General features: G+C 51.4%; 1 protein-coding gene across 1 annotated transcript in view; it reads left to right on the top strand.

Moving 5' to 3' along the window:
• HUNK (hormonally up-regulated Neu-associated kinase) overlaps positions 1-19897 on the top strand; it is a 102457-nt gene extending 82560 nt beyond the window's left edge. Inside the window, exons 10-14 of the mRNA XM_067565639.1 lie at positions 5158-6474; positions 6796-7157; positions 7421-7716; positions 11380-11560; positions 19027-19897. Of these exons, the coding sequence (XP_067421740.1) occupies positions 5158-6474; positions 6796-7157; positions 7421-7716; positions 11380-11560; positions 19027-19694 (2824 nt within the window). The 3' untranslated portion in view covers positions 19695-19897. The remainder of the gene's footprint in view (positions 1-5157; positions 6475-6795; positions 7158-7420; positions 7717-11379; positions 11561-19026) is intronic.
• The last annotated feature ends 1535 nt before the right edge of the window (positions 19898-21432 follow it).

Below are 21432 nucleotides of genomic sequence, written 5' to 3'. Positions count from 1 at the left end.
GGGTAGTCCTTCTTTGTGTTTGTGCAGTACCTAGCATACTAGGGCCCAGTTCTGACTGGGGCTTTTGGGCACTTCAGCAATACAAACAATAATATTCTAAAACTGAAGATCAGCTATTAGCACACTGAAACAGAAGGAGAAATGTTTCAGAAATAACATATCTAAAAATAATCACTAGCCTATAACTAAAGTTGTTTCTATAAGGACTTTTAAAGAATGCTTCATGATGGAGACATCTTTTGGGGATCTTTTCAGATTCTTTGGGAAATTTCCAGTATCCATCCCCTTATTCTCTCATGAAGGAAAGGTTTACTTACAAACCAGCCTTTACTAGGCTATTTGGGATCTCCTAATTTCATTGTGTTCTTCTACCACTGCTGCAAGTAGGAGCATCCCTCTCAGTCTGCCTGGCAGCTCCAAAGTGAAACTTGGGAGCCCTAGTCCCTAGATAAATGATGTAGCTGTGTTGCCATGGAGACACCATGCAGACATCTCCTAAGGTTCTGCAGCACCTGGCTGAAATTCTTCCACATCACTTTAGCAATGTAAAAAATGCAAATGTAAGTGACTGTGGCCATAGTGGTTGTGGCTAGCAGTGCCCCATATTGCTAGTGTGGAAGTATTACAATAGGACTGTAGCTGTTAGCATGTCAAGCGCCCTTTTTCATAGGGCTCGCTGGAAGGGGATGTTAGCAGCAACACTCGGCAGTGGTGTAGCTAAGAGTGCTGTGAGCTGGTGTGTAAAGAGCTCCAAGATGCAGGTTCCCTACCTGCACAGGGTATTTTAATTTTTATATGGGTAGGGAAGCAAGTAGGGCTGTTGGGAGGTCTCAGGAGATTGGGAACAATCATGTTAGAATAAAGGTGCCCCATGTACAAGATCCGTGGGGGCTGGATTGGGTGTGATGCTCCCCATGCAAAGTAGCTGCTGGAATTAGATTTGGGTTTGGAGGGAGCTGAAGGAGAGCTAGTGTAGTGATCCTTTCATAAGAATAGACAATGCCAATATAAACACCATTTATCTTCCTTTTAAATCTATTGCTGGGATTAGGGTAGATTTTTGGGGTTGTGGTCAGGACAGGAAATAGTTTAGGATGAGGTAATGCCAAATATTCCCAAGTATAGCTTACTGGTACAGCTCTTTCACTGTGAGATGTATACAGTATGTTGAAGGCTAAACATTTATAGCTCCTCTGAAGGAAATCTTCCTTTCCTTTTCAAAACATAATAGCATTTGGCATCTTGGGACACAGGATTTTTTCTCTTTTTAGAGGAAATAGCCCCAGTAAATTTTAAAAATAATTAAAAGACCATTTCCAACCTCTAGCCAGGGTGAAGTAATTCACTGATAACACAGGATATGTGGATTTCCCTTTCACATGGGTACTTGAGTCTGTACAATACAGCTGTGTTACTGCTCCATGAAAATGTTACAGCAGCATGAACGCAATATAATGTCAGGGTCACTGGGAACATGTTTCAGAGTAGGGCAAAGCTGAATTCTGGTTTAGTGCTGTCTGCTGTACTATTAGACTAAAAATAATTGCCGGATTGAAATGTTCCTGCTGATGCTGTATCAACCAAATGCAAATCCTTTCCTCAAAATGCCTTGTTGACAATCTTGATTGCCTTTTTGTGTTGATAATTCACCACTCTGGTCAACTCCTCACAAAAACCTTTAAAAATGTCTTCTGAAAGAGCCCCAATTTCTTCTGGACTTGGCAATCATGGTTGAGAGCCGTAAATATTCAATATGATATGCAGGGAGTTAACTGTACAACTCCGATTGACTTTGTTTTATGATATATTATTTATAAAGTCCCATGTGGGCATTGTATTTACAGACATGCAGAAAAGCAAGATATCCGCTTCAAAGAATTGACAGATTAGACAGAATGAGAGACGTGCAGCTAAAACCACATGCAATGCATTATCCATGTAGGAGTTAATCTGTAATCATTTGCACATAACCCACAGTCTGTCTCAAAGTGGTTTTGTTGCTCAGTAGAGATTTCCAGAGATGCTTTAATTTCTAAGATCTCTTCTCTAGCCCTAAAAATGCCTCCTTTACAGCTTTTGTAATAGGTCATAAAGTCTAAAGGGTGCTTTTCTTCTGTGAGTCACTGATGCCCTTCCTCAGGAGTATTTAACCTTCCAAAGTTCAAAGGTTAGTGAGTAGGGGAAAAAATCTGACAGCTCCTTGTCATGGTCCATGGATGTCAACAATGAAGTACCTGAGCCATGGGAATGATTAAAATGGACATTGCCCACATATTTTCCTAATATGTTTCCTAATGTGTTGGTCTCAAAGTTGTTTGTTGTAACAGTCCCTAGAAGGGTTGAAACTAACTTCTGTTTCTTCATCGAAACTGGTTTTCCTCTGTTGCATGTGTGTACTGATTTGTTACTGTAGAGAGGACAATGCTCAGCTAATACTATTGATTTTTTTTTTAATAATATAATCTTAAAATGGGCCACTTTTAGTTAATATTTTATCTATCAGAACATATATGTACAGACTTAATGGGTGAAAAAAGCTCTGAAATATTTGCTTAAAAAAAGACTTGTAGTTTCATAGACTTTTCAACTGAATGTAATAAAAAAAAGGTGGCTAATTCATTTCAATTTTAAAATTTTGAAAATTAGGGTCTTTTTTACTTACCTTCTGAGTCCCAAGCTCAATATGCGCTCCTCTCCTCCCCCACCATTGTCAGTTGATATAAAATCATTTGTTTTATGATGTATGGATTTGTCATGTTTAAAGGGCAAAACCCCAATCATGTAGCGAGCGCCAGTCAGGTACACAGAGTTCATGCAGGATTGGAGCCTATGGGCTTAATTCTCTACTCTCCTCCATCTTGTGTAGACATCTTTGCGTAGCGGCTATAAAATGTTTACCAAATCTGAATAGCAGTGTTTTACATCCTGTTGGACTCATTTTTCATAGGCGTATGTGGCTATACAAGGTGCAAGCCAGTGGAGTATCAGGCCCTGAATCTGCAGATTTGGTCCATATTCTTCAGGTCTGGGTTCTGACGGAATGTAAATGACTTGGGAGTTTAAACTTCTTTAAAGCTTCATAGCTCACCTTTTAAAATGTCAGAGGAAATACAATAAGCAGAAATGAAATGTCTTTTTCTGTGTTCAAATTTGGAGGCAAATTTCAGATGTGAAAGAGCACAAATCTGTGTGTTCTTACTTGAGCAAGGTCTCCTAGGATTGAGTGGCCTCTGAAGAAAGAGCTTTTCTTTTGTTTGAGTTTCTGAAAACAATTTTCACACTGCATGAGTTTCAACATACATGAGAGCTATGAAATCATGTTGAACAGATCAAAAGAAAATGTTATATGAAAGATTTAGTTATTTTGAGTACTGTGGCCAATGACCGGCTTCCCTCTAGTGGATCTCGTGCTTTGCTCCTGTTGGGGGGCCAGGAAAGTGCCCATCACCCTGTCTTCCCTGGGGGGGGGGAGGGACCCGGGCCCACCTGCTTCTCTGGGTCCCAGCCCAGGGGCCCTATGAACCGCAGCAGTATACTGCTGGCTCTGTACTTTGAAGCCGCAGTCTCTTTCCCTGGGCTGCTTTCCCCCCCTCAGTCTTTCTGGCCTCTCCGGTTCTATGTCCTTGCCACCCCTTGCTGGGCTCAGTACCTCCTTTCAGGGTTCCTCCGCTCTCCCACACTTCGCTACTTCGATGGGCTATTTCACTTGCACAGCACAGCACTCTGCGTATTTGGGGCGGAGCCCTTTTATGGAGCACCTGGCTGATCCCTAATTGGCCTCAGCGGGCTCCTAATTGCCCCCTCATGACTCCAGTTAGGCTGCAGGGAATAAAGCCCTGATCATCCTGGGGCTGATATACCTCCCTTTGTAGACTTTCCTGCTGTTGGGGAGCTGATGCCCCTCCTTTTTCCTCTTGGGGCACCCCTACCCTTCCTCTTCCCCTGTTCTTGCCCCCTGCTTCTTCTGCAGCTCTCCCCACCCTGTAGCCTCCTCCCTGTTTGTTTGGTTGCCCTGCCCCTGCCCTTGGTTTGTTTGGTTGCCCTGCCCCTGCCCTTGGTTTGTTTGTTTCTTTGGTTTGCCCTGGCCCTGTTTTGGTTTCCTTCCCTGCCCTGCCCAGGCTCAGTGGGCTTGCCACTGGGCCTTTCCAGCCCTGCTTTGGCCCCGTTCCCCTCTCCTTTCTGCTGCAGCTTCCCCCTCTGCCCTGGCCCAGTACTCCTGCCCCGTGGTGCTCATGGCCCCCTTTCCCTGACCCCCCCGCACTGTTTGTGTTGCCCCCCCTCACACTGCACCCCCCCCTTGAGTTGAACTAGCCCTTCTCCCCAGTGCAGCCAGAGGAGCCGGTGCTTCCACCTGGGCTGGTGAGTGTGTTCTTTGCGCCCCTGCCTGGATTGCCCTCCCCTCCTACTCATTTGCCCTGGTGCCCTCCTCCCCTGCTTTTGGCCCAGCGGGGAGGAGCGGTCCACCCCCTCCTTTTCCCTGCCCCAACCCCCTCCTCCTCCCTCTCCTCTTCCCCCCCATCTCCCTTACCCCCCCCGCCCCTCCAACCTCGCTCCCATGCCCTCCCTCTCGCCTCCTCTGCCACCCCCCCTTAACTCCCACCCTTCCCGCTGTGGTCCTACCTTCCCCCAGGATGGCGTGTGTGTCTGGGGCCGGGACCCCCTCCCTGGATGCTCCTGCCCTTTGCCTCGAGCCCCCCCTCCCGCCCAAGGCGTCTACCCCCGCCACCCCTACCAGGCCACCGGCTGTCGGGCCCGGGGCTCCGGCGGTGGACGTCCCGGGAGGGGACTCTAGGGACTCTGCCGCTGCTCCAGCTCCCGCCCCCCCTGAAACTCAGGGGGATGCGCCCTCGGCCGGGAAGAAGGGCCAGGGGAGGAAAAAGGGCAAAGGCCCCACCCGGGTGGTACCTCCGCCCGTGGTGGGGCCTGCTACCACTCCCTCCCCTGCTGTCCCTTCCCCCGCTGTTCCCTCCACCAGCTCTGGGGGCGGCACCACTCCCAGAGCATACGCCCAGGTCGCTGCGGGTCCTCCGCCCGCCGTCATGTCATCTGGCCCGACCACCGCCTCCAGCACCATCCCTGGAGGCCGGAGCCCCTTCCCCACCCTTACCAGGAGGCATGGGGTCCGCTGCCTCCTGGTGCCTGCCTCGCCCCACGTAGAAACCTATGTGCGGGCGTTGGCGCGGGTGGTGGGGCCTACGGCCGTGGTGGCGGCCTCCAAGATGTACGGGAGGCCGCCGTCCAGGAGGCGGTGGTGACGGGCCTGGCGGTAGGGGGTGTCCACGTCCCGGTGGAGCCCCTGGAAAACCTGGGCATACGGGTGGTCCTCACCTCCGTCCTGCCCTTCCTCCCCAATGCCGCCCTTCTGCCTTTCCTCTCTGCCCTGGGGAAGCCCCTCTCCGTCATCAGCCCGCTTCCCCTCAGCTGCAAAGACCCCGCCCTCCGCCACGTCCTCTCCTTCCGCCAGCGGGTCCAGCTCCAGCTGCCGCCGGCGGCGCATGGCGGAGAGGCGCTCGAGGGGTCCTTTCTGGTGCCCCATCAAGGGGCCCAGTACAGGGTCCACTATGGCACGGGTGAGGCCCGGTGCTTCCTCTGCCGGGCCACGGGGCACATCCGGAGGGACTGCCCCCTGGCCCGGCAAAGCGGGGAGCCCGGGACCCCCGGGACCCAGGGGGGTGCCAGCCAGGCCAGCGGCGGCGCCCCCCTCAGCTGTGCGGTCTCTGTGGCTGCCCCTCCTCCATCACCTGCCTCCTCCGCTTGGGCCCCGGGGGTGCCTCCCCTGGTGTGCCCAGACGAGCGGGCGGGCCCCACTGACGCCCGGAGCAGTCCAGCGGGGCCTGCGGGGGAGAGGGAGCCAGGGCCGCCTTTGGCGGGCGCTGGAGGGGGCTCACCCCAGGGCGAGGCTTTTCCTCCCCCTGCTACCCCACCTCCGCTTTCCCATACCCCGTCCCCTGCGCTCTTGCCCCCTGGCCCTGCCCCCAGCCCTCCACCTCGGGAAGGTGAGCGCCCCTACAAATCTCGCAAGGGGGCTGCTGGACCCGGGTCTTCCGCCGCGCCCCCTGCCGGGGCCCGGTGGGTGGCACCGGCCGAGGAGACTGCAGCAGCAGCTGTGGGTGGTACCATCTCCCTCCTAGAGTCCCTTCTAGAGGAGTCCCCGGCCGGATGCCCCTTTGCCCCCATGCCCCTCGCACCCTCCGCCGGTGCTGAGGCTGCTTCCTCCTCGGTCCACGCCGAGGAGGACCTCGTGGTGGTGGGGGGAGACTTCTCCTCCCTTATGGAGGAGATAGATGCCTTGGGCCTGACCCCGGCGTGTCCGGGGATGGACGAACCCTCCTGTCCAGAGGGTTTGGCCGAGGACGGCCCTCAGCTGCCCTCCCCTTTCCTCTCCCTCCTTTCCCCAACTGATGACCCCGCTCCTGTACCCCAGACTGTCCCGGACCCCTCCTCCACCCCGGTAGGAGTGTGGAACCCCGGATGGTGCGGCTCCTATGCCTGGCCCCGAGGCTGTCTCCCCTGCCTCGCCTGACCTTCCAGCTCCTAGCCCCACTCCAGAGACACCACACCCCGCTGGCTTCAATGCCGCGGACTCTGCACCTGACCCTGTTCCTCCCCCTGTCCTTCCAATGACCCTCCCCCTGTCTCGACTCCTCCCCTTTTCCTTGATCCCACCCTTCCACCACCTTCCGTCCCCGAATCCTCCCTCCCTCCCCCTGTTACCTGTGCCCCCGCCGCCCCTGGAGTCGTCTCCTTTCCCTTGGAGAGCTCCCAGGAGGCGGCTTCTGTTTTTGTCACTCCCAGCCCTATAGGGGCTGCTGTCTTCCCTCTGCCGCTGCCCCTGTCGTCTGCCCCGTCCGGCAGTGGGGCCACTGCAGGGGCCAGGCTGGAGGACAAACCCCCCGAGGCGCTGCGCGAAGAGCTGCACACCTTCCTCCGGGACTCCCGTGGTGCCCGGAACCGGGTGCAGCTCGCGCTGCAGCGCTGGGGGGACTTCCACCGTGTCCTCCGTGCTGTGAGGGCCACGTTGAAGGAGGGGAAAGGGACTGGGCGGCAGGACGCCGCGGCCTATCAGCGGGCCCGCGGCTTCTGTGATGGCCTGATGGCCTTCAGGAACAGTCACGGACTGCTGCGGAGCCCAGCGAGAACTGCTGGCATTCCTGGCCGTGAGGATCCCCCCCAGCCCTCCTCATGATGCCCGTCATCTTCGCCACATTGAACACCAGGGGCTGCAGGACGGGTCTCTGCAGGACGCAGGTGCTCTCCTTCCTTCAGGAGGGGGGGGTACTCCGTGGCGTTCCTGCAGGAGACCCACACGGACCCAGCCGCCGAGGCCAGCTAGCGGCTGGAGTGGGGAGACGGGGTGCACCTGAGTCATCTCTCCACCCGCGCGGGTGGAGTGGCCACCCTGTTCTCCCCCACCCTGCAGCCCGAGGTGCTGGGGATCACCGAGGTTGTGCCGGGCCGTCTGCTGCACCTCCGGGTCCGCATGGAGGGGCTGGTGTTGAACCTCGTCAACGTCTATGCCCCAAATGCGGGCCCGGAGCGGTGCGGTTCTTTCAGCAGGCGGCCGACTTCCTCGGTGCACTGGATCCTCGCGAGTGCCTGGTCCTGGGCGGGGACTTTAACACCACCCTCGAGGAGCGGGACCGCACGGGGACCGAGCAGTGCCAGACCGCCGCCGACGTCCTCCGGGAGATCGTAGACAGCCACTCCCTGGTGGACGTCTGGCGGGACCACCACCCGGACGACACCATCACCTTCACCTTTGTCTGGGTGGGGGAAGATCAGTCGAGCCACTCCCGGTTGGACAGCATTTATTTTTCACGTCACCATCTCTCGCGGGCCCACTCCTCCAGCGTACGGCCGGCCCCGTTCTCGGATCACCACCTGGTGCCCATGACGGCCTCTCTGGCAGCAGAGAGGCCGGGGCCGGCCTACTGGCATTTTAACAACAGCCTGCTGGAGGACGTGGGCTTCGTGGCGTCCTTCCGGGAGTTTTGGCTGGCCTGGCAGGGGCAGAGGCGTGCCTTTCCCTTGGCGCGGCGCTGGTGGGACATGGGGAAGGTGCGCGCCCGGCTCTTCTGCCGTGACTACACTCGGGGGGACAGCCGGTGGAGGGATGCGGGGATAGAGCTGTTGGAGCGGGAGGTCTTAGCGCTCGAGAGGCATCTGGCCGCCAGCCCCGAGGATCCATCCCTCTGCGGAGCGTGCCGGGAGAAGCGGGAGGAGCTCCGGGCCCTCAAAGACCTTCGGGCTCGGGGTGCCTTCGTTCGATCCCGCATCCGTCTCCTTCGGGAGATGGACCGTGGCTCCCGCTTCTTCTACGCCCTGGAGAAACGACGGGGCCCGGAAGCACGTCACCTGCCTTCTGGCAGGGGACGGCGCCCCCCTGACGGATCCGGCGGAGATGCGGGCCTTCTACGCCGACCTCTTCTCCCCAGATCTGACTGATGCCGCCGCCCGCAGGATGCTCTGGAATGAACTTCCCACGGTCGGCATGGGCGACCGGGACCAGCTGGAGCTCCCTCTCACTCTGGCTGAGTTCTCGGAAGCCCTCCGCCTCATGCCCACCAACAAATCCCCGGGCATGGACGGGCTGACCGTGGAGTTCTACCGCGTGTTTTGGGACGTCCTCGGCCCGGACCTTTCCATCGTCTGGGCCGAGTCCGAGGCCAGCGGAGAGTTCCCCTTGTCGTGCAGGTGGGCCGTGCTCGCCCTGCTGCCCAAGAAGGGGGACCTCCGCGACCTCCGGAACTGGCGTCCCATCTCGCTCCTCTGCACGGACTACAAAATCGTGGCCAAGGCCGTCTCCCTGCGGCTGGGGTCCATGCTGCAGGACGTGGTCCATCCCGACCAGACCTACACCGTCCCGGGCTGTACCATCTTTGACAATCTGTATTTGGTCCGGGATCTCCTGGAGCTTGGGTGTAGGGATGGTCTGTCGTTTGCCCTCCTGTCTCTGGATCAGGAGAAGGCGTTCTACAGGATGGACCACGGGTATCTCCTGGACACCCTGCGGGCGTTCGGCTTCGGGCCCCGCTTTGTGGGTTTTCTCCAGGTGTTGTACACCTCCGCGGAGTGCCTGGTGAAGCTCAACTGGACCCTGACCGAACCGGTCAGCTTCGGGCGTGGAGTGCGCCAAGGCTGTCTACTGTCGGGCCAGCTGTACGCCCTGGCCACTGAGCCCTTCCTCTGTCTCCTCCGTCGGAGGATGACAGGTTTGGTGCTCCGTGAGCCAGAGCTGAGGCTGGTCTTGTCAGCGTACGCTGACGACGTGCTCCTCGTGGTCCAGGACCCGGGCGACCTGGTGCGGTTGGAGGCCTGCCTGGCCGTCTACTCGGCAGCCTCCTCCGCCCGGGTCAACTGGGCCAAGAGCTCTGGCCTGATGGTAGGGGCCGGGTGGCGGGTGAGCTCCCTCCCACCCGCGCTTCAAGCCATCCGGTGGAGCGCGGGTCCGCTGCTCTATCTGGGCGTTTACCTTTCTGCCACCCATCCCTCCCCGGCAGAGAACTGGCAAGATTTAACGGACAGGGTGGTGCGGCAGCTCCGGAGCTGGACGGGACTGCTCCGGTGCCTCTCCTTTCGGGGGAGGGCGCTGGTCCTCAACCAGCTGGTCCTGTCCATGCTCTGGTACTGCCTCAACACCCTGGTCCCGACCCCGAGTTTCCTGGCCTACCTCCAGAAGATAGTTCTGGAGTTCTTTTGGCCAGGACTGCACTGGGTCTCTGCAGGGATCCTGAGTCTCCCCCTGGAGGAAGGGGGGCAGGGCCTGTGCTGCATTCGCAGCCAGGTCCACACCTTCCGCCTGCAGAGACTCCTTTATGGTGCAGGTAGTCCGGCGTGGAGCCACTTGGTGCACGCCTTCCTCCGCCGCCTCCGAGGGCTCCGATACGACGGCAGCTCTTTTTTCTCCACCCGAGAGGTCTTCCGCAAGACCTCTCCGAGCTGCTGGTCTTCTACCAGGACCTCCTCCGGACCTGGAGGCTGGTCTCTGCCTCCAGGCCCCCTTTGGTCCCCGAGGGGGAGGATCTCCTCGCGGAGCCCCTGCTACACAACCCACAACTCGGTGTGCAGGTGGCGGAGACCCCCTCGGTGCGACGGAGGCTGGTCCTGGCGGGAGTCACCAAGATCGGAGACCTCCTGGACTACACCCGGGGGGACTGGGTGGACCCCCAGGCGCTGGCTCGGCGCATGAGGCTCTCCACCCTTTGCACCCCCTGGCGCGTACTCCAGGAGGTGAGGGCAGCCTTGCCCCCCGCTGCTCACTCCTACCTCGTGCAGGTCCTGGGAGAGGGTACTCCCCGCCCGCCCCTCAGCCCCGGCCCTCCGGCACTCTCCATCGGACCCCGACCCCGCGAGCCCGCTCGGCCCCCCCATCCCTATGCACCAAGCCGGCTGCACGATTTGCAGCCGGTCCCCTTCCGAACCGTGCCAAGAGACCACCTTTACACGCTCGTGCTCCACACCCTTCACTTCCCCGCCCTCGCGTCCCGTCCCGACACCAAATGGCGGGACCTGCTGCCACCCATTGAGGGCAGGGACCCCCGGTGGGCCAGCCTGTACTCCACCTTGACCCCACAGCCCACCAGGGACATCAATTGGCGGCTCCTGCACGGAGCCGTGAGCACGGGCGTGTTCTTGGCGTGGTTCACCCCCCGTCCCGACACCTGTCCCTTTTGTGGCACGAGGGAGACCCTGGCGCACACGTACCTGGAGTCCCCTCTTCCGGCTCCTCCAGAACCTCCTGCTGAGGTTCTGGCTGCACTTTTCCCCGCACTTGTTTATTTACGCACACCCCGTCCGTGGCCCCACAAAGTCGCGGGACCTCCTCGTCAACCTCCTCCTGGCCCTGGCCAAAGTCGCCATCTTCAATACCAGGGAGGGGAGGTTGGCTGGGGAGGCGTCCTGCGACTGTGGGGCCTATTTCCGTTCCCTTCTCCGTTCACGTATCCGGGCAGAGTTCTTCTGGGCGGCGTCCACCAGCTCTATGGACAGCTTCCGGGAGCGGTGGGCGCTGTCCGGGGTTCTCTGCTCGGTGTCCCCTTCCGGTTCCCTTCTTTTATACCTTTGACCCTCACGCCCTTTCCTGTTTTTTTACATTTGTTGTCCCAAGTAATTAGTTGCTCTCTAGGTCCGGTGGCTCCTCCCCTTGAGGGGGAGGGGCCTTGAGCGGTGGGCGGGCTCACGCCCGCCCACCCATCCTAGTTTGCAAATTGTAGACTCTCCTGCCACCCTCTGCCCTTGATATATCACAGTACCCAGATGCATTCCTCTTAAAACTTTGAATACAGATAGATAAGTGGCATTTTTATTTCTGTGTTTTCTTAGGGCACTTAAACTTTCTAAAATAAACCAAACTGTTTTTGTTTGTTTTATAATTTAAAGGACAAAAAGCAAAAAGAACAAGAAAAGAAAGGGGAGCTTCTCCGCTGTCCACTCCCAAAGAAAACAGAGAAAAATTCACCTTCCTACAGACAGCCCTCCTCCTGCCTTATTGCACAGATACAGAACACCAAGGCACTGCTGAAAGATCGAAAAATCATCAAGACTGGTGTTCCAGAGAAAGGTTAGTAAAAGAGTCGTGTGTGTGTGTATGTGTGTGTGCGCACTACATACCACACGTAGAAGGAAGATATAAATAAGAGAGGATTGAACAAAAGTCACGCTTTAAAAAGAGACAATGACAATTTTGAATAATGATGATCTCTTGGTTTTGTGTCTCTTCTGATTTGCCATGTGATAGAATTGCCACAGCTTTGTTTAAAGTCTTCCTGAACACATATATATGTCTGCAAAATCACCTTTACTTTATACCAGCACTTTAAAAACAACTACACCCTCCTCAGCACCCTGCTGGTTTGATCAACAGATGAGTGAACCTGACAAAGAAATTTCTTTCTGCTGCCCATGGAATGCAGTAGGAGAGCAGTAAAAGGGAGCAAGGAAAGCAACCACTGAGCCAGAGGAAAGCTCTGATAACCAAGAGCAGCTGGAGAAAATGGAGGGGAATGATTGGGTGATGAAGGAAGGATAAACATCCAGCCAATAGGGAAGAAGACGGGATACCCAAACCACAATAAACCCTTGAAATGAAAACAAAGGGAGAAAGCAAAATATATAAGAACAGAGACAGAGGATAGAAAAGTGTTAATCGTGCAGGATGGGAGGCAAGCCGGTGAGAGAATGAGTGGGAGGGTGCACTGCAGGGTGTGATAAGACAAAGGAATTGAAGAGAAGAGCAGTCAGTAGGGAAAATGGAGCAAGGACTAGGGGGGTGGGGGAAGCAGCAATGACAGAGGGGAATGGATAATGTGTTAGGGGCGAGGTTTGACCCAGATGTTTTTTGGAGATGCACATACATTTAAATCTGCATTTATCAGATGCCTTCTAGTAATCTGACATTTTAGTCTTTTGATTATTTAGGTTTCTAAAAAAATAAGTCCAATAAATGTCATTATCTGCCATAAGGTAACAGAAAATGATAGGGCTGGTTGAAAATAGTACATATTTTCCATGAAAATTTTCAAAAGTAATGGCAAATCTTAATTTTGTTGAAATTTTTTCATAGAAAATTTTGCAAATAAAATGATTTCTCCATTTGTTTCCTTTTCCCTGTTTCTTCCTTTTTCTGAAAATAAAATCTGAAAATCGTTCAGATTTTGACTAGAATGAAAACTTTCCCTCACCAGACAAATATTTTGACAAAAATTTCTGACCAGCTTTAAAAAGCAGACCAATCAGACAAAACCGATCAGTACGCACCTGATAACACGCAACCCAACTAATCAAGCTTCTCCACCTACCCACAGATCTCAGCCCCCTGCCCAGACTCCTCCCTTCCTAAAGTCCCAAGGAAATAAATGTAAGTTTTGCAGTGTGCCCTGAAGGTCACCAGACCCGAACAATTTCAGACCAAGGAGTAAGTTTTAAAGCTATGGGGTCCTTATGGAGAGTGCTTTACTGCCAGCCCTCTCTCTTTTAAATCAAGGGGAATCCAGCTAAAGAGCCTCTTTAGATTGCTTTTCACCAACACAGCAGAAATTTGTTTTGTCTCACATTAGTTCTAGCTGCAATCAGTTTGGTGTAGGTAGATGCGAATGCTCATCAAAAATCTTCTGGTTGCACTGTTATTTTATTATTGGGCCAGATCCTGAAAACCTTGTTCCATTTGTATTTATCCTTTCTCAGGCAAAATTCCCACTGAAGTCAATGAATGAAATTCTGCTTCCAGCTATAACTGTGTGAATCTGGAAATGCATTTATTCCATATATAAATATATGAAAATTGAGAACACATTTTGTCCAATGGAAGTAAATACTTCAGAATTTACCTCTTTATTATTACATATATCTCTAGCCATTCGATAGATAAAGTGATCAGTCCCTGCCGAGATTCATGCAGTGCTCTAAGAAGATTACAAAAAATAAGAAGGGAGATATTAGATTTCCTAGACTTTGCTCAAAAGTTCATGATTAATTCAAACTATTAAAGACATGGCTGTGTTTTAAAGCAACCTTACTGAGGCCTCAGGACCAAACCATCCTCATGTTCAGAAAGAATAGCAAATATGGCAGGCGACCAGCTTGGCTTAACAGAAATCTTTGGTGAACTTAAACACAAAAAGGAAGGTTACAAGAAGTAGAAGCTTGGACAGAGAACTAGGGAGGAGTATAATATTATTGCTTGAGCATGCAGGGGTGAAATCAGAAAGACCAAAGCACAGTTGGCGTTACAGCTAGCAAGGGACATGAAGGGTAATAAGAAGGGTTTCTGCAGGTATGTTAGCAACAAGAAGATCAGGGAAAGTGTGGGACCCTTACTAGGGAGGATTATAAAAATACTGCTTGAACATGCAGGAATGAAATCAGGAAGGCCAAAGCACAATTGGAGTTGCAGCTATCAAGGGATATGAAAGGGAACAAGAAAGGTTTCTACAGGTATGTTACCAACAAGAGGAAGATTAGGGAAAGTGTGGGCCCCTTACAGAATGGGGGAGGCAACCTGTGACAGATGAGGTGGTAAAAGCTGAAGTACGCAATGCTTTTTTGCCTCTGTATTCACAGACAAGGTCAGCCCCCAGACTACTGCACTGGGCAGCACAGTGTATGGGAAGGACGTGAGGAGCCCTCAGTAGTGAAAGAATAGGTTCGGGACTATATAGAGAAGCTGGACATACATTGCATCCAGCCCCATGGACTTGTGCATCTGAGGGTGCTGAGGGAGTTGGCTGATGTGATTGCAGAGACATTGGCCATTATCTTTGAAAACTCATGGCAATCAGAGGAGGTCCCAGATGACTGGAAAAAGGCAAATATAGTGCCTATCTTTAAAAAAGGGAAGGAGGAGGATCCGGGGAACTACAGACCAGTCAGCTTCACCTCAGTCCCCAGAAAAATCATGGAGCAGGTCCTTAAGGAATCCATTTTAAAGCACTTGGAGGAGAGGAAGCTGATCAGGAATAGTCAGCATAGATTCACCAAAGGCAAGTCATGCCTGACCAACCTGATTGCCTTCTATGATGAGATGACTGGCTCTGTGGATGTGGGGAAAGTGATGGATGTGATATACCTTGTCTTTAGCAAAGCTTTTGATATGTTCTCCCACAGTATTCTTGCCAGCAAGTTAAAGTAGTAGGGTTAGATGAATGAACTATAAGGTGAATAGAAAGCTGGCTAGATCATCAGGCTCAACAGGTTGTGATGAATGGCTCAATATCTAGTTGGCAGCTCCAGGGGTTGGTCCTGGGCCAGTTTTGTTCAACATCTTCATTAATGATCTGGAGGACAGGCTGGATTGCACCTTCAACAAGTTTGCAGATGACACTAAGCTGGGGGGAGTGGTAGATACGCTGGATGGTAGGGGTAGGATACAGAGTGATCTGAAATTGAAGGATTGGGCCAAAAGAAATCTGATGAGGTTCAACAAAGTGCAACAAAGAGTCCTGCACTTAGGATGGAAGAATCCCATGCACTGCTACAGACTGGGGACTGATTGGCTAAGCAGCAGTTCTGCAAAAAAGGACCTGGGAGTTACAGTGGACAAGAAGCTGGATATGAGTTAATAGTGAGCCTTTATTGCCAAGAAAGCTAATGGCATATTGGGCTGCATTAGTAGGAGCATTGCCAGCAGATTGAGGGAAGTGATTATTCCCCTCTATTCAGCACTGGTCATAGAATCATAGAATCATAGAATATTAGAGTTGGAAGGGACCTCAGGAGGTCATCTACTCCAACCCCCTGCTCAAAGCAGGACTAACCTCAGCTATATCATCCCAACCAGGGCTTTGTCAAGCCTCACCTTAAAAACCTCTAAGGATGGAGATTCCACCACCTCCCTAGGTAACCCATTCCAGTGCTTCACCACCCTCCTAGTAAAAAACATTTTCCTAATGTCCAACTTAGACCTCCCGCCCTGCAACTTGAGACCGTTGCTCCTTGTTCGGTCATCTGCCACCACCGAGAACAGCCTAGTCCCATCCTCCCTGGAACCCCCTTTCAGGTAGTTAAAGGCCGCTATCAAATCCCCCTCACTCTTCTCTTTTGCAGACTAAACAAGCCCAGTTCCCTCAGCCTCTCCTCATAAGTCCTGTGCTCCAGCCCCCTAATCATTTTGGTTGCCCTCCGCTGCACTCTCTCGAACTTGTCCACATCCTTTTTGTAGTGGGGGGCCCAAAACTGGACACAATATTCTAAATGCAGCCCCACCAATGCCGAATAGAGGGGAATAATCACTTCCCGTGACCTGCTGGCAATGCCCCTCCTAATGCAGCCCAATATGCCATTAGCCTTCTTGACAACCAGGGCACACTGCTGACTCATATCCAGCTTTTTATCCACCGTTACTCCCAGGTCCTTTTCTGCAGAGCTGCTGCCCAGCTCGTCGGTCCCCAGTCTATAGCTGTGCATGGGATTCTTCCTTCCTACGTGGAGGACTCTGCACTTGTCCTTGTTGAACCTCATTAGATTTCTTTTGGCCCAATCCTCCAGTTTGTTTAGGTCACTCTGTATCCTATCCCTACCCTCCAGGGTATCTACCACTCCACTCCCCCCAGCTTAGTGTCGTCCGCAAACTTGCTGAGGGTGCAATCTACCCCATCCTCCAGATCATTAATAAAGATGTTGAACAAAACCGGCCCCAGGACTGACCCCTGGGGCACTCCGCTTGTGACCGGTTGCCAGCTAGACATGGAGCCATTGATCACTACTCGTTGAGCCCTATGCTCTAGCCAGTTCTCTATCCATTTTATAGTCCATTCATCCAACCCATACTTCTTTAACTTGCTGATAAGAATACTGTGTGAGACAGTATCAAAAGCTTTGCTAAAGTCAAGGTATATCACATCCACGGCCTTCCCTACATCCACAGAGCCAGTCACCTCATCATAGAAAGCAATCAGGTTGGTCAGGCATGACTTTCCCTTAGTGAATCCGTGTTGACTGTTCCTGATCACCTTCCTCTCCTCCAAGTGCCTTAAAATGGATTCCTTAAGGACCTGCTCCATGATTTTTCCAGGGATTGAAGTGAGGCTGACCGGTCTGTAGTTCCCTGGATCCTCTTTCCTCCCTTTTTTGAAGATGGGCACTATATTTGCTTTTTTCCAGTCATCAGGGACCTCCCCCTGTTGCCACGAGCTTTCAAAGATAATAGCCAATGGCTCTGAAATCACCTCAGCCAACTCCCTCAGCACCCTCGGGTGCATTGCATCCGGCCCCATGGACTTGTGAATGTCCAATCCTTCTAAATAGTCTTGGACCCGTTCCTTCAGCACTGTGGGATGTTCGCCTCCTTCCCATTCTGTGCCACCCAGTGCAGCAGTCTGAGAGCTGATCTTGTCTGTGAAGACAGAGGCAAAAAAGACATTGAGTACCTCAGCTTTCTCCACATCCTCCGTCACTAGGTCGCCTCCCTCATTCTCTAAGGGGCCCACACTTTCTCTAATCTTCCTCTTGTTGGCAACATGCCTGTAGAAATCCTTCTTGTTCCCCTTCACGTCCCTTGCTAGCTGCAACTCCAATTGTGCTTTGGCCTTCCTGATTTCATTCCTGCACGTTCGAGCAGTGTTTATATAATCCTCCCTGGTCATCTGACCAAGCTTCCACTTCTTGTAAGCTTCTTTTTTGCGTTTAAGTTCGCCAAGGACATCTTTGTTAAGCCAAGCTGGACGCCTACCATATTTGCTATTCTTTCTGCACATCGGGATGGTTTGCTCTTGTGCCCTCAATAAGGTCTCTTTAAAATACAGCCAGCTCTCTTGGGTTCCTTTCCCCCTCATATTAGCCTCCCAGGGAATCCTGCCCATCAGTTCCCTGAGGGAGTCAAAGTCCGCTTTTCTGAAGTCCATGGTCCGTATCCTGCTGCTCTCCTTTCTTCCTTTTGTCAGGGTCCTGAACTCGACCATCTCATGGTCACTGCTGCCTAGGTTGCCACCCACTTGTACTTCCCCTACCAAATCTTCCCTGTTTGTGAGCAGCAGGTCAAGAAAAGCACGGCCCCTAGTTGGTTGCTCCAGCACTTGCACCAGGAAATTGTCTGCAACACTCTCCAAAAACTTCCTGGATTGTTTGTGCTCTGCTGTATTGCTCTTCCAGCAGATGTCAGGGTGAGGTCTCATTTGCAATATTGTGTCCAGTTTGGGTCCACACTACAGAAAGGATGTGGACTAATTGGAGAGATTGCAGTGGAGGGCGACAAAAATTATCAGGGGTTGGGGCACGTGACTTATCAGTAAGGTTATGATTTTGTCACAGTTATTTTTAGCAAAAGTCATGGACAGGTCATGGGCAATACACAAAAATTCATGGAAGGCATGACCTGTCTGTGACTTCTACTAAAACTAATGGGTGGAGGAGCTGACCAAATGCCTGAGGGGGGAGGATGAGAGCCCTAGCCCCACTGTGGGAAGGGGAGTGTGTAGCAATCATGGGGCGTGGCTCTGGGTCCCCCACCGAGTGCTACGGCTCCCTGTTCTGGGGTCCCCTGTGGTGTTTCAGGGCTCTGGTGTCACCCGAGCCATGGGTGATGTTTCTGGGGTCCACCACTGAGTCTGAAGGCTGCAGGGTATCCCTGCAACCCAAGGCGGGTCAGGGCTGTGGGGTCCCTCGTGGAGGCTGAGAGCTGTGGGGGGGCCGTGGGATGGCTGGCAGCTGTGGGAGCCAAAGGGGCACTAGGGTCTCCCCACAGCAGCTGGGGTCTGCAGGGTCCCCACCGCCTGTGGTGGCTCAGAGCTGGAGGTGCCTGTGCCAGCAAACAGCAGCTGACTCTGCTGACGGCAGCGATTCGGAGCCGCAGGGTCCCTGCTGCCAACGGGTCCCCACCACAACTCAGGGCTCCAGGGTCCTTCTGCAACCGCGGATGGCAGAAGAGAAGAGAGAGGAGGGATTTGATAGCATCCTTCAACTACCTGAAGGAGGGTTCCAAAGAGGATGGAGCTAGGCTGTTCTCAGTGGTGGCAGATAACAGAACAAGGAGCAATGATCTCAAGTTGCAGTGAAGAAGGTCTGGGTTTGATATTAAGAAAAACTTTTTCACTATGAGGATGGTGAAGCACTGGAATAGGTTACTTAGGGAGGTGGTGGAATCTCCATCCTTAGAGGTTTTTAAGCTATGGCTTAAAGCGCTGGCTGGGATGATTTAGTTGGGGTTGGTCCTGCTTTGAGCAGGGGGTTGCATTAGATGATCTTCTGAGGTCCCTTCCAACCCTAATCGTCTATGATTCTATTATTCTATCTACATGTGGTTGCATATTTCAAGCCCTCTTTTTACTGAGTCAATGCACTTGCCCTGCAACCGAGAACACTGTCAGGTAAGAAACCCGGAGAACAACCATGTAAGTACAAAATAAAAATCAAAGCATTAACTCCCTGACCACTGCGATGAGTATACTCTTCAAGGCCATTTTGTTTATATACTGCATCTATTCTGCTGGATAAAACTTCTGTGGAAAGTGAGGTCAAACACCCTGTGCTCTGGGCCAGAGCAGGTGTTAGTTAATGTCATTCACTTCTCTGATTTCTTTTTCTTTTGCTTTGTAGATTCCACTAGTGGTTTAAGCCCTTATCATGAACCAATGGCAACTAAAACAGGTTGTGTCACGTCCTGTTCTCTAGAATATCTTGAAATCCAGCCACCTCTTCCAAGGACGCCTAGACTCCTTAAGAGGCAGGATTCTCCTCAGCAAGAGTCTGCAAGCATCAGAAGCCAGACAAAGGATGCTCCTTTGATTCTGAATATTGTTCATTCTTTTGAATCTGTTGATAGAGAGGACCAAATAGACCCAAGTTCCCCCTCTCATCAGTATAGAATTTTAAGCTCACCAGTGAATTTTGGTTATAAAAGCTCAAGTGAAAGGACACTATCTCCACTTCTCCAGCCTGGAAGTGCATCTCCTGTCAAAACTCCAGTTCACCCCAATCAAGTTTCTTTCACATTTGAAGAAAAGACAAGTCCTTTAAGAGAAGAAGTCATGTCTCCTACTCAGCTAGCTTCAAATAATCTCTCCAATCCTTTGGGGAGCCCTAACTGTGTTAAAAGCAGAGGCAGATTCCCCATGATGGGGATTGGACAGATGTTGCGGAAAAGAAATCAGACAATGCAGTCAACCCCCGACAAGCCGCTGGAGGCAAGAATGCCTCAATTGCAGCAAATGAATACAGCACAGTTTTCATTCAGCGCAGCAGATGCTGTGAATGGCCAGTGTTAATCTGACATTCTTGAAAGCCAGGGTTTGCAATGCTGCTTTCTTGGGCTTCAAATGTTATAGAAGAAGAGAAAATTGCAGGCACATTGGTCTCCCTATATAATATATTATAGCATCCAACCTGGAGTATCAGAGGTCTGCCTGTAACATTGTGATGGGTTCTAGTTACTGAAATTGAAAGAAGAGAGCCCCACTTATGTTGTTAAGAAAATTTAGCAAAGGTGACATTCATTTGGTTTGACTATACAGTGAAATGTGTCTTAAAAGATCTACTGAAAATCTACATAAGGAGATGCTATATTCTAGTATTACATTAAAATTTTTAGCATCAAAAGAACAGCCAGCATAACAACTTAATTCATCAATGTTACCTGCATTAATAAATTTGCCCTTGGCTTTCTGCTGCCAGGACTGCTGGTCCCAGCCAGGAGCTGTGGTTGAGGCTACAATTGGTCTCATACTGACACAGGTATTGTTTTGTGGCTCAAGAAGGGGAAAAACAATAGAGATTGTATTTCTCAGACCAAGAGGTACACTTCTAATTCAAGAACAGGCTCCACCAAAAAGGAAAAGCAGATCAGTGGGAACCTGGACAGAAGCATGAGTTCTAGACATTCAGGGCAAGTGAAGGCTTTGATTGTCAAAGCAGATTTTATTGTTAATCTTACAAACTAGATAATAGTTGACTCTTTTTTTTTTCCTTCATAAAGAAAATGTTCGTTTTATAGTAGATGTTACAAAAAAGAAACATTGTTTTAAAATTAGTTTGGTAAGATTGACATTTTCCCGCTCAGCTCATAAGACCATCTACAAATGGATGATTAAAACAATAGTCAAAACTGCAACATGGTCATTTTAAATAATCCAATCACCTCTGATTTTGTATTTATACTAGTTCTGTGGAAGACTTAATGGGAGAATTGCATTAACCTCTGTTTTAGCAAAATAGCATTGGATATACATGAAGGCTTCTCTGAGACACTGCAGTAAATTTTAAGGAGTTACAAAGGACACACCAATTTGTACAAAGGACACACCAATTTCAGCCTTCAAGGATGGTAATGCAGTTGGTACCAAAAATTTTGTAGTATTCTGAGCTGTGAAGATTAACTTTCCTTACAGGCAACATATTCTACACACTGGCATTCTTTTTCTAGGTAAATAATACATCTTAATAAAGGGGGTAATGTTTTTGGTTAATTTTTTTGCAAAGCATTTGCTATAAACTTAGAAGGTTTAACCAAAAACTATTTTGTGGTTTGTCTGTATGAGTTGTGTGTAGGGGACTTTTTGATAACTTTGAGCACTAACCTGGGTCAGTGGCAGGTAACCACCAATTGTGTATGTGTGTCCCCTTCTCCCTCCCCGACCCACATGGAGTCAATGGGTTCTAATGCCCTTTTAAAAGACAAGGCAGAAAAAATAGCAAAAAAACTGTCTCAGGGGATTGGTAATGAAATATGGGCACCTTCATTTCAAGATCATTTTGCATTCAACCCATATCTTCTTGGCCATAATTATTATTTGTATTACAGTAGCACTACAGATCGCAACTGACAATGGGGACCCATTGTGCTAGGCTCTGTACAAACATAATAAGAGACATTATCCTGTCTGAAGAGCTTTTGGTCTAAATCGAAAAGATAGAGAAAGGAGATGGGAAATAGGAGTAGAGAGAGGTTGAGTGGCTTGCCCACGGCCATGCAGTAGGTCAGTGACAGAGCTACAAGTAGAAATCTGA

This window comes from Emydura macquarii, unplaced genomic scaffold (genome assembly GCF_026122565.2).
Source record: "Emydura macquarii macquarii isolate MOO-44397 ecotype Brisbane River unplaced genomic scaffold, CSIRO-AGI_Emac_v2 contig_2681, whole genome shotgun sequence".
NCBI classification, from domain to species: Eukaryota; Metazoa; Chordata; order Testudines; family Chelidae; genus Emydura; species Emydura macquarii.
This window is presented reverse-complemented; position numbering and strand designations above follow the sequence as displayed.